General features: G+C 36.0%; 1 protein-coding gene across 10 annotated transcripts in view; it reads left to right on the plus strand.

Moving 5' to 3' along the window:
- The window catches only part of BIRC6 (baculoviral IAP repeat containing 6), a 227928-nt gene that overhangs the window by 179971 nt on the left and 34379 nt on the right, over positions 1-13578 (plus strand). For all 10 annotated transcript variants that reach the window (XR_004678476.1, XM_035000880.1, XM_035000872.1 and 7 more), the window contains one exon: positions 9880-10090. Coding sequence is in view for 9 of the 10 variants with exons in the window: in XM_035000880.1 (XP_034856771.1) it covers positions 9880-10090 (211 nt within the window). In the remaining variant the exon portion in view is untranslated. The remainder of the gene's footprint in view (positions 1-9879; positions 10091-13578) is intronic.

Raw genomic sequence — 13578 nt, forward strand, 5'->3', positions numbered from 1 at the left:
TTAGGCGACTGCCTTCGGCTCAGGTCATGATCCTGGAGTCCCGGGATCGAGTCCCGCATCAGGCTCCCTGCTCGGCGGGGAGTCTGCTTCTCCCTCTGACCCTCCCCACTCTCATGTGCTCTCTCTCATTCTCTCTCTCTCAAATAAATAAATAAAATCTTTAAAAAAAAAATTATTGCTAATTTCTTACATGTTTATAGAGATCCTGTGTGTGTATACATAATATGTGTAACAAGTAAATATGACTACATCTCCTTATCTTTTTTATTGTTTCATGTTATATTTTACCCAAATGGCCATATACCATACAAGTACATTTCTATTCCTTCCTTCTTGCTCCCGCCCTCCCCACCCCCTTACATGCTCTGGAATTTGCTCCAGTGAGTCATAAAGCTCATCTTCATTTTTATGAGCACACAACTGATATTTAGTAATTAAGTCATCTCCATACTGATAAGCACAAATTGATTGCTGTTCTAAAGAATGCTGTGGTGACTAATTTTGGTGACCTTGATAATTTTATCTTTAGGATTAATTTTTAGAGTTACTAGAACTGGTGATTGAAATTGTGTGTCAGTTTGTTATTTTGCCAGATTTTAACTTGTCCTCTATAGATGTTAGTCAGTAATGTTTGATACCTTCATAAAAGTTTGATACCAATTTCCTTCCTTCCTTTTATCTATCCATACATGCATACAAACGTACATAAATTTTACACATACATGCACATTTCTGTACCAATTGTGAGACATATGTTGCAGACATTATAGCTTTGTTACCCCTAAGAGTTTTAGAATTTATTTACTAAAAGACAAAGGCAATCTACTACATAACCACATTACAGTAATCAGAATATAGAAAATTAACATTGATCTAATACAGCCATCTAATCATCTCATTCACAGATATCATTCATATTTCATCTGTTTTCTCAATCATGTCCTCTATAGCAAAGAAAAAATTGCTTTTTGTCCAACATTTAATCTAGGATCACGTGTTACATATGTTCCTCTTTCATTTCCTTTAATCTGGAACATTTCTCAGACTTCTTGCCTTTTCTATGACAATTTCATACAATCTTTTATCATAGAAAAGTTTGAAATCTGTAAAACTAGTGATTGTAGCATAATGAACCTCTATGAGCTCCATCACTCAGCTTCATCAGTGATTAACACTTGGCTATGCTTTCTATTTATATCTTTATTCTTTTCAAACACACACATATATACACATAGTAGGTTATTTTAAGGCAAATCTAAGACATCATTTTGTGCATGCCGTGAGTAACTTAAGCAATGCCTAAAAACACAAAGGAGAAAGTAAAAATAGATTACCTCATGTACCACCCTCCAGAAATAACAAACAGTAGCATTTATTTATTTTTTTAAATTTTTTATTTTTTTTTTAAGATTTCATTTATTTATTTGACAGAGAGAGACACGGAGAGAGGGAATACAAGCGGCGGAGTGGGAGAGGGAGAAGCAGACTTCCTGCTGAGCAGGGAGCCCGATGTGCGCCTCAGGGCTTCATCCCAGGATCCTGGGATCATGACCTGGGTGAAGGCAGACGCTTAACGACTGAGCCACCTAGGCGCCCCCAAATAGTAGCATCTAATAATTGTATGTGTATAGCTAGAAGTATGAACAGGTATCTAGGTTGGTGATAGAAGATAAAAGTATGGAGATATTTGGAACTTAAACAGCTTAGCCATTTCTGCCAAAATGGAGAGAAGAGACAAGGCTAGTGTTGGGACATCAGAGTTTATTAGCTAAGCCCTTACTGCTTTTATGTAGGCTGGAACGAATAGAAATTTTATGTAGAAATGTTTTTGCCAGTCACAGCTATTGAGCCAAACAGGCTTTGCATGATTTATGAAGTACTTTTGTTTTGTTCTTACCAGAGGATTTCTGCCTTTAGGGATTTCATTAGTCAAAGTATCATTGTAGATTTTTGTTTGTTTCTTTTTCTTGTTACTTTGTCCTGCCAAGCAGTTTGAAAAGGCAAGCATTTGGTCAGTTAATATCTGTTAAGAGTTTACTTACTTTTTAGATGCATTAATTGTAAAATTTGTAATCTATGGCATTAAAATTCAGCTGTAACTGTTTTGATTCTCTAGGGTGTTTACATTTCCATATACATATTAAAGTCATCTTGTTAGTTTCTACCCCCAACAAAAAAGCCTATTGGCAAATTGGGAATTTGATTGTAATTTTATTCAATCTTTACATCAGTTGGAGAAAACGGACTTCTTAACAATATTGAGTCTTCTGATCTATGAACATTGTATATCTTTCTGTTACCAGATTTCCTTTAATGCCTCTCAGTACCATTTTTGTACCCTTGAATTTATGTCAGATTTATCCTAATTCCACGTTTTATGGATTGGTAAATGGTACTGTTTTGTTTAAAATTTCATTTTCCTACTGTTCATATATAAAAATACAGTTGATTTTTGTTTACTTACCTGATATCCCCCTACCTTGTGAAACTCATGTATTAGCTCCACTAGATTCCTTAGGATATCTGTATAGGTAATCATGCCATGTACACTAGAGACAGTTTTATTTCTTTCTTTCCAATTTGTATGCCTTTTCTTATCTTGTACTGTCTACATACTATAGAAATTGTCACTGGGAGAAAAGTGTTCATTCTTTCACCATTAGATGTGATGATTGAGTAAGGATATTTTAGAAGCTCTTTATCAGGTTGGGTGGTTTTCTTCTATTCCTAGTTTGGTTAGAGTTTTATCATAAATGAGTTTTGAGTTTTGTTAAATGCTTTATTTAGATCTGCTAAGCTGCTCATAATGGCTTTTCTTTTTTTGTCTGTTAATATGGTGCATTACCTTGACTTTTCAAATGTTAAGTAAACCATGCATTCCTGGAAAGAAAATCCCACTTGGTTGTGACTTATTATCTGTCCCCCCCCCCGCCCCCCGTGCTTGTGAGAGGTATTGATTCATAGTTTCTTTTTTCTTGTGGTGTATTTGTCTCAAATTGGTATCTGGTTAATTTTATCCTCAAAAATGAGTTGTTTCCACTTCCTTTATTTTCTGAAGGAGATCATATAAGATTAATAATATATGGGTTTTTTCTAAGTGTTTGATAAAATTTACCTGTAAAGCCATCTGGAGCTTTTTAATGAAAAGGTTTCTAATTAATTCAGTTTCTTTAACTGATAAGGGGCTATTCAGATTTTCTATTTCTTTTTAAAGAACTGATTTGGTGGTGATGGTTTTCTATTTTTCTGCTTTCTACAGCGAGAGCATGGGAGTGGTTGCATGAAGCTGGCAATAGGAGGAAAGAGGCGTAAGAAGTGTTTGGGATGATGGAAATATTCTTTATCTTCATTTGGGCAGTGATTACACAGGAATGTTTATTGTCAGAAGTCATTAAAGGCACATTTGAAATCAATTCATTTATTGATTGTAATTTATGCCTTAATAGATTCTAAAACTTATAAATAATTCATCTGGAAATGATTTCATAATTTTCCTTGAGTTTTTTTGTAACAAAGTGACAGTTAGAAAATCCTGACATTTGGAGCCCCTGGCTGGCTCAGTTGGTGGAGTGTGCAACTCTTGGTGTTGGGGTTGTGAGTTCAAGCTCCACATTGGGTATAGTTTACTTAAAAATAAAATCTAAAAAAGAAAAAAGAAGAAAAAAACCCCTGAGAATTAAAATAAAGAGCTCAGTTTTTCATTTTACCATGTGAATGCAGTAGAAAGCTAAATTTGAGACCGTGTTTAAAAATATGTTGAAAAAAATTTTAAGGTTATGAATAATACAGTATTAAAGCTTAAAGGCAACTAGCATTTTTTTAGTGTGCTTTAAGGAAACTGTTATGATGAATTTTAGGCCATATTAAACTTTTCCCCATGCATAAAGTACTTTTTCTCTCTGTGTTAGTAAATCATGCTAGTGCTTTTCTCTGAAATTGTGACCGTTGAGTGGCATTATATTTTAGTGCTTAAGGGTCTAGACTTCAGAGCTGGATCACCTGCTTGTGCATCCTGTCCTCTCCACTTCACTGATTATGCAGCCTTGAGCAAGTTCTTCATCCTTTCTGTGCTTCACTTTACTCATGTGGAAAATGAAGATAATATTTACTTCATGGAATTGTCAGAATTGAGTAAATTAATATATGTCAAATGCTTAGAACTGTTCCTGCCAGGCTCCCAGTGTTATCTGCTATTACTGTTATCATAATCACTCTTTACCTTTGAGACAGTAGTGTTCTGTTTAGAAGTGCCCGGTTTTCTTTGTTTTTAAAGCATCATGATTATTCCCTTAATGTATAAATTTATTTTTTGTAAAGCAGAAGCAGCAGAAAAATAGTATTAGACTAGAAGTCCTGACTTTTCAATTCTTATCTAAGTCATTTTCTGGGTGCTTAGGAAACAAATTTTAGTGCTTTGGTGTTAGTTACCTATAATAAAAGGCATTATTAAAAGTTTTATAGTAATACCAATTAAGTACCACTAATTACTAGTCCTAATTAATATCACATTTAGATTTATATCTAAATTTATATAAATTTTACATGAAGCCACCTTTAGAGGGAGATTACTTCTAGAGTTAGTTTTTTTAAGATTTTATTTATTTATTTGACAGAGACACAGTGAGAGAGGGAACACAAGCAGGAGGAGTGGGAGAGGGAGAAACAGGCCTCCCGCCGAGCAGGAGGCAGCCGCTCAACGACTGAGTCACCCAGGCGCCCCTGTACCTTTATTCTTAAAAATTGATTAGTGAGAAGCTAATGTTAACGCCATTTGGAGATGTGTTTTTTCATTTTCTTTAAAATTTCCTTTGTCAAATTATTTCTTCATATTCTTTGGGTCAAATTATTTATATATCAGAACATCTTAGGTTTAATTTAACAGGGTTATTGTCTTTTAATAAAAACACAGTGTTGCCTCCGGGCACCCTGGTGGCTCAGTCGGTTAAACATCTGCCTTGGGCTCAGGTTGTGATCCCAGGGTCCTGGGATGGAGCGCCACATCAGGCTCTCTGCTCAGGGGGGAGCCTGCTTCTCCCTCTCCCTCTGCAGCTCCCTCTGCTGTTCCCTTGCTTGTGTGCTCTCTCTCTGTGTGTCAAATAAATAAAATCTTTAAAAAAAACGATACACACACACAGTGTTGCCTCAATTATTTTGTTTCTGAGGACAAAATTGGTTTTTATTTTTAATCTTATTGATTATCCTGGCAGAATGTCTTGTTATGAAACCCTTAGTAAGACAGTTTTTGTGTGTATATAATAAGCTCCTGTCACTTCAATGTTTGGAGTCACTTTAATATGATGTGATTTAGCATATAATTTATTTTACTGCTTCTCTAATGTGAGACTATATGTTATTAATTACTTATATTATAAAAAGGCATGTTTTGTTGTATTAGGCTTAATTTTTCAAACAGTAGAATCTTGCAGAGCAGTGGAAGGTGGATTAAATGGAAGTAATAATGTAATATGGAGCATAAATTGCATTCATAGAATTCTGTTCAAAAGAATGTTGGGAAAAACACCAAATCCTGAGGAAACTCTATTTAAGTATACATTACTTAATAACTTTGGGAGACAGGGGACCTGGGAGGCGCTCAGTCAGTTAAGTGTCCGACTCTTGATTTCAGCTCAGGTCATGATCTCAGGGTTGCGCTGGGCATGGAGCCTGCTTAAGAGTCTCTCTCTCTCTCCTGCCCTCCGCCTCTAAAAAATAATAAAACAACATTAGAAAACAAAGATTTTATTGATTCATTTGAGAGAGCGAGCAAGCGAGCATGAGCAGGGAGGGGGGGCCGGGGGAAAAACAGACTTCCAGCTGAGTGGGGAGCCGGATGTGGGGCTTGATCCCAGGACTCCGGGATCATGACCTGACCCAAAGGCAGACACTTAACTGACTGAGTCACCCAGGAGCCCTTCAAATAAATAAATCTTAAAAAAAGTTCAGGGGCACCTGGGTGGCTCAGTCGTTAAGCGTCTGCCTTCGGCTCAGGTCATGATCCCAGGGTCCTGGGATCGAGCCCCGCATCGGGCTCCCTGCTCAGCGGGAAGCCTGCTTCTCCCTCTCCCACTCCCTCTGCTTGTGTTCCCTCTCTCGCTGTGTCTCTCTGTCAAATAAATAAAATCTTAAAAAAAAAAAAAAGTTCAAACTGACATATGATAAAAAGTAATTCACCCTAATGTTGCCCCCCCCCCAACCTTAGTCCTTCTCTCTACATGAAAATGCAATTACTAGTTTATGATTAATATTCTCAGTATTCTATATCTAACTATACAAGTATATCCAATACATGTATATATAATCACTGGTTTTAAAATAAACCTGAAGCAAAGTATTCATGCTGTTTTGAATATAGTCTAGAGATTGTTTCTTTAACTCTCTGCGATACCTACAACTCCCAGAGAAAGACCCATCTCTCTGGGTAGAGCCCATATACCCACTTATTTTTCATGGTTTGTATATGTAAACAGAATGTAAGGAATTTGGATTTTGAAGATGGCATTATCCTGGAGAACTTTTGGTGTGATGGAAACATTCTGTATCTGTGCTGTCCAGAATGGACTCGTGACTGTTGACCCCCTGAAATGTGGCTAGTACAATCAAGGAACAGAATTTTTTTTTTTTTAAAGATTTTTTTTTTTTTTTTTATTCATGAGAGACAGAGCGAGAAAGGCAGAGGGAGAAGCAGGCTCCCAAGGAGCAGGGAGCCCGACTCGGGACTCCATCCCAGGACCCTGAGATCATGACCTGAGCCGAAGGCAGACGCTTAACCATCTGAGCCACCCAGGCGCCCAAGGAACAGAATTTTTCATTCTTTTATATTTTAATTAAATTTAAATAGCTGTGTGACCAGTGATTACTATATTGGACAACTCAGGAGGCATCACGATGTAACAAAAAAGCTCTAGAGTTAGATATACCTCAGTGTCAGTGTTGGTCTTGCTATATTCTATTTAGCTGCTTGTACAATTTACTAAATCTTCGTTTCTCATACACACAGTGGGGCCATAATTCCTTCTCCCCGGAGTTACACGCACACAGAAATAAAAATTGTCTAGAAAAAGGATTAGGCGTATATATACCAAAGTGATGTGCCTGGTGAAGGAGTCGAGTAGGAAAGAAATGGTCAAAATAGACTGTAGCCTTGGGGCGCCTGGCTGGCTTAATTGGTAGAATATGCAACTCTTGATCTCTGGGCTGTGAGTCTGAGCCCCACGTTGCGTGTATAGCTTACTTTTTTAAAAAATTAAAATTTAAAAGTAGACTTTTATTTATCAGGGATGTTTTATGATTTGTCAAGATAATCAGTGTAAGATGTTACTCATGTATATAACATTAATGTTTAGAAATTCATCTTTTCCTCTAAGTATTCCTACGTAGGTCCCCAATCATAAAAAATACATTTGAGTCTCTTTACATAAATGTCATCTTTATGTATTATTTTGCAAACTATTTCACTCAAGATATAGGTGTAGGAGATCTATATTCTTTTTAAATGCTACATAGGATAGAATCATTTGAATGTTGTTGTGTATTTAACCCTTTAATTTATTGCCCTTCGGGTGCTTCCAACTTCCAGTATTAAAAACAGTATTTTTTTTTATTTTATCTTTTTTTAAGTAGGCTCCATGCCCAACATGGGGCTTGAACTCCGACCCTGAGATTGAATCACATGCTCAAAAATAAAAATCTTTTAAAAAAAAAGAGTCGCATGCTGTATCGACTGAGCCAGCCAGGTGCCCCTAAAAACAGTATTATATTGTGTTTTATAGGTGTATAGTAACAAGTGATATTGCTCAGTCATAGAATATGGGCATTAAATAATGCCAAATTGGTTATCAAGTTTCATATCTACCTGTTTATATGTGGCTTTCTCATATCCTCACAAGTATTAATGTCAGGTTTTATGCCTGTTGATTAGTAACTTTGGGGTTTAACTTGTATTTTCTTGAAAAGTGGAGTGTACTATGTTATACTATAAAATTATAGTAAGTGGGAATATTAGGTCATGGGTTGGAAAAGAGGCCTTAAACATAACCAAGTATGTATGAAAATTTTATATATGATTAAGATGGAGGGTAAAATTTCAAATACAGCAAAATTGAGCAGTCATACTTTCCTATCCCTGTCCTCTGTATCACTGTTGGAAGGTGTGAAAATAACCCCTACTCCTCCATTACGTTAAACAGCCTTTCCTGTTTGTCAGACTATCACAACTAATTTTAGTAAGTTTTAATCAGTTGCCACATAGAGTTCAAGAATGCTGTGCCTCATCCCCCCATACTCTAATCCCAGCATAGGTCTGTGGGCAGTGAAGCAGTTCCTGCCTCCAGTAGGTACTCCCCCAGTTCTCCTTCCCCTTTTCAATCTTTTGTGTAGCAGTCGGAGTACCTATTAGCATCTGAAAAAAATTTTTACTCATTTGTCCTTCTCTTTTCTTCACTGCTGTATTCTCATCCTGTCCAGTAGCATGTTTTCAGTAAATATTTATGGAATAACTTTATTCAATAACTGGTATTAGAAAAAAGTCATTAGGGGCACCTGGCTTGCTCAGTCGATAGAGCATGTGATTCTTGATCTCAGAGTCATGAGTTCAAACCCCATGCTGGGCTTAGAGCTAAAACAAAAGAAAGAAAAAAGTTGTTAGCTGTTTATCTTACATGATTCACAAAAGCAAATTTCAGTTGTAAAAAACCCACAAAACCTTGAACAAAACAACTTATAGAAGCCTTAGAAGTAGTATATGTTCTTAAAGTAGGGAATTCATTCTCAGATGCATGTAGTTTTAAGAAAACATTTCATTTGAACTAATAATTAAGTTAGTATAATTAACTTTTTTCTAGCAAGTTGATCTATTGAATTATATACCTTTGATAAACGGTGATCATATTTTATTTTACCTAAGCTACCATGGTTCTGTCATTTCAATTTAATTTTGAAAATAAAATTCCACTTCATTACTCATGAATTTTCCCTGTAAGTTATGTGGGCTATTTAGTCATTTTTATGTGTAAAATAACTAGTTAATTAAGTTTCTTCCTCTCCCCAACTATTTGCCTTATTCATTTTTGTCCCCTTGAAGTGCCTATTATACATTGAACAGTGGTGCTTCATAAACATCTGCATTAGTTTATTTACCAAGTAATCAGTTAATCTTTTTTTTTTAAGATTTTTTTATTTTTATTTTTTTATTTATTAGACAGAGGAGAGACACAGCGAGAGAGGGAACACAATCAGGGGGAGTGGGAGAGGGAGTAGCAGGCCTCCTACGGAGCAAGGAGCCCGACGCGGGGCTCGATCCCAGGACCCTGGGATCATGACCTGAGCCGAAGGCAGACGCTTAACGACTGAGCCACCCAGGCAACCTCAGTAAATCAGTTAATCTTAAGATCTGAGTAGAGGGGTGCCTGGGTGGCTCAGTCATTTGAGCATCTGACTCTTGGTTTCAGCTGGGGACATGATCTCTGGGATTGAGACCCGCGTCGGGCTCTCACTCAGTGGGGAGTTTGCTTGAGGATTCTCTCCCTCTCCCCCTGCTCACTCACTCATTCTCTCTTTTTCTCTCAAATAAATAAATCTTAAAAAAAGATCTGAGTAGAAACAGGGCACCTGGGTGGCTCACTCAGTTAAGTGTCTGACTTGATTTCAGGTCAGGTCATGATCTCAGGGTCATGAGATCGAGCCGCATGTCAAGTTCCACATTCAGTGGGGCGTCTGTTCGAGATTCTCCCTCTGCCCCTTCCCCCTGCTTGCATGTGCACGCTCTCTCTCTCTCAAAATAAAATAAATCTTTAATAGAAAAAGATCTGAGTAGAAGTTACGTAGTTGTGGACTGACTTTTATATTGCACATGTTCTCATTTTATGCTTTCCCTTCTTACAGTTCTTGACATGGCGAGACATGTGCCACTCTATCGAGCTCTGCTGGAATTGCTCCGGGCCATTGCTTCCTGTACATCCATGGTGCCCCTACTGTTGCCTCTTTCTACAGAGAATGGTGAAGAGGAAGAAGAACAGTCAGAATGTCAAACTTCTGTTGGTACATTATTAGCCAAAATGAAGACCTGTGTTGATACTTACACCAACCGTTTAAGGTAGTATACTTGGTTCATTTCTCTTCATTGTGCATCTAACTGTCTTTTTTAAATAGCTCTGTGGGTTTTTTAAATGACATATGTTAATTAAACACACATGCATACAAGCAAGACCTAAAACTACAAAGAAAAAGTATCCACCATATCCTACACTCAGAAACATTTATTCACATTGACTTACCAGACTTCTCCTTGTGTAGTCTTAACAGCTATAGATATGGAGTTTATCTTAAATTCTGTCCAGTTGTACCTGTTAAACAGACAGATGCTAGTTTTAGTCAGTATTGGGTCCAAAGACACCTTTTAGTGCTAGTAAATACATATTGGCAGATATTGTTCTTAATACTTCCAATTACTCATTGTATGTAGATGCTCTTAGTGGACCATTTGGGTTATTTTCAGTTTATAACCTCATTCATGCATCTTCTGAGACTTGTAGAAATCACACAGTAGATTCATAGAAATAGAATTGTTGGGTTTATGGATTACTTCTGTTTTATTGTGATACACGCTATTACATATGCTGTAATCCTTTTTAGAAATGAGAGGATTCAATATTTATTTATTGTAGTTATAACAAAGTATTTATCTTCTTGGTAAATTTAAGTGTTTAATTAGTTTTTGGCTTAAGTTTATACTTCATTAGATCCAGATGTTAACAGAAACTCTTTAAGAAACGTAGTAAACCTTTTTCTTTCTCTTAGCAGAATCTGTTCAGTGGTTATCTGTTTTATGTAAATTCTGATTTTTAAGGCATTTATACTGCCAGTGGAAATTTATTCTTTCATCAGTGGTCTTTTGAGTCAATTAATGTTCTTTACCATCTTTACAATATATTTTTTCTACCTATTCTCACTTATTTTTTTAAGATACTAAAATTTGAGAAACAGTATACATCAAATGATGGCAGAGAATTGGTCACTGAATAATTTTTTTCAGGGAGGCATCAGCTGCTGCGATAATCCTGACTCTCTTAGTTTATTGCTCACTATCACTAAAAAAGCCGGTGGCTCACTGCCAGGCAGTTAAGAATTATAAATTGGATAAGAGATTAAAGAAGAGCCAGTTGGTAGAAACATGAAAAGCTGTAGGTTCACACTACTCTTTTACCAGGGAAGGAAAATGTAAAGGTATTTAATTTTTGATGGTTAGATTGTTTATGTTGTAGAGAAGAGAACATTATGTATGGTCCCATCCTTCATTGTGGCAAAAATCTAACTGGTAATATAGGCAGCCAGCGTACCTAATAATAGTGTCCTATCAAAATTGAACTGAAGGTCTAATTTTCTAATTGAGCTAATGTCTCATTGAGGAATGTCTAATTGAACATCCCATCTCTACCCTGGCCATCTCTGTTCCTTATTGTACAATAAACATATAGTTCTTGACAAAGCAATTAATATAAAATATACAGTGCTTTGAAATTCCCTTGTATATTTTTAGGGGAATCTTGCCCTGTGTTTCTGTACCTCATCTTTCTGTGTTTTGAGGTGTATTGTACTAGTTGCAATATAACAAAATTGAAAATTTTTGAAACCTTGAGTGTTTTTTCCCAGGAGTAATTTTATTTCTTAGATGAAAAAATTGTGTGAAGATTTGGAATGTAGTCGTAATTACCACTTTCATTAAAAATAATATCACAAATTTATGGTGGTATAAATGTGAAAATAAGACCATTAAAATAAGAACTGTTTATATTACATATTTCCTTAAGCTATAATTTCTATTGGATCCTCCAAAAATGGAGTTATAGTGTGTTGAATTCTAAGGTAATTATGGAGGATGTTTATTGCAGCATATGGTATTTGTATACTTAAAGCACCTTTTTTTGTTGCTTTTCTTAAGTTAATATATTTCCTGTTTCTATAACATACATAGTATAATTTTTTAAAAGTAAATTTGAGGGGCGCCTGGGTGGCTCAGTCGTTAAGCATCTGCCTTTGGCTCAGGTCATGATCCCTGGGTCCTGGGATCGAGCCTCGCATCGGGCTCCCTGCTCCGCGGGAAGCCTGCTTCTCCCTCTCCCACTCCCCCTGCTTGTGTTCCTGCTCTTGCCTCTCTATCAAATAAATAAATAAAATCTTTAAAAAAAATAAAAGTGAGCTTGACTTATGTATAAAATATGTTGATGATTCACTATAAAAATATAATTTCAGTTAGAGGATAACTGAATTTCATTTTGGAGCTTTTTGTTTTTCTACTTCTACTGGAAAAAAATTATTCTTCAAATTCTTTCCTTCTTCAATAAGAAAAATGGCACTTCACACCTCTAAATTCTGTACCAATGAAACATACATGTAAAGATCATGATGACTGTTCAGAGTTCATTTTATTTATATTATTTTATCTTGATGGGTGACTCTGTACAGTAACTGTTTTTAATAACTGTTGTGGTGATGAAGAAACAATGCTAGTGAGTTTTACATTAGGATTTGATGAATATTCTCCTTAGTTAGGGTTGTTCATGATACCTATTATATTTTACAGCATCTGTTAGAAAAAAACCGGCAGGGGCGCCTGGGTGGCTCAGTCGTTAAGCGTCTGCCTTCGGCTCAGGTCATAATCACAGGGTCCTGGGATCGAGCCCCGCAGCAGGCTCTCTGCTCAGCAGGAAGCCTGCTTCTCCCACTCCCACTCCCCCTGCTTGTGCTCCCTCTCTTGCTGTCTCTCTCTCTGTCAAATAAATAAATAAAATCTTAAAAAAAAAAGAAAAGAAAAATACCAGGAAGACATACATGTTATAATATCCCTACTTGCCTTTTCAGGTTTGGTACATTGAGAATTCATTTTCTACTTCACACAGAGCGGGGATAAAATCTATTCTCTTCCAACCTGTCAGGACTTAAGATGTATTTCATATTCATATTTTCATTATAATAGAACTCTAATAAAGTGTATTCATATTTTCATATTCATATTTTCATTATAATAGAACTCTAATAAAGTGAGCAACATAGTCCAGTTTCCTTATAGATTTTATACCCACAGAAATCAACTAAGCTCAATTTTAACACCGTTTGAAAGTATAAAACTTCCTATCCCCCCACCTGCCTATCCCAGCCCAACGTATTTTTTTAAAAAAACCCAGGATACTCTTGAGAAGATAATGGTCAAGGCAAATATGTTTTGTTCATTGATCACTTTTAGGATCTGTTCTGTTGCATTATCAGGGTTTGGAGATGTGGCTTTAAAGATAACACATAGGTGTATCTCAGCTCAGAAAATTTTTACATTATTTTTGTCTCTGCTCTCAGTAAGAAATGTAGGGGTGAATAAAGTACCTCTTTTTAGTATAGTTTTTTTTTTTTTAAGTAAAGTAAGAGCAAGTACTTATTTACTAATTATGTTTTTATACTTTATTGCCTCTCTTTTTTTCCTCTTGTTAACTTCTCATTTGTTACTTTTTTTAAAGCAAGCATACACAAAGGGAATGCAATTTTTTTCCCTTCAAATGAAATTTTTTCAATATGTTTAACCATTTCATTATC

The sequence above is a fragment of the Mirounga leonina genome, unplaced genomic scaffold (genome assembly GCF_011800145.1).
Source record: "Mirounga leonina isolate KUSES-001 unplaced genomic scaffold, KU_Mleo_1.0 Mir_125, whole genome shotgun sequence".
NCBI lineage: Eukaryota > Metazoa > Chordata > Mammalia > Carnivora > Phocidae > Mirounga > Mirounga leonina.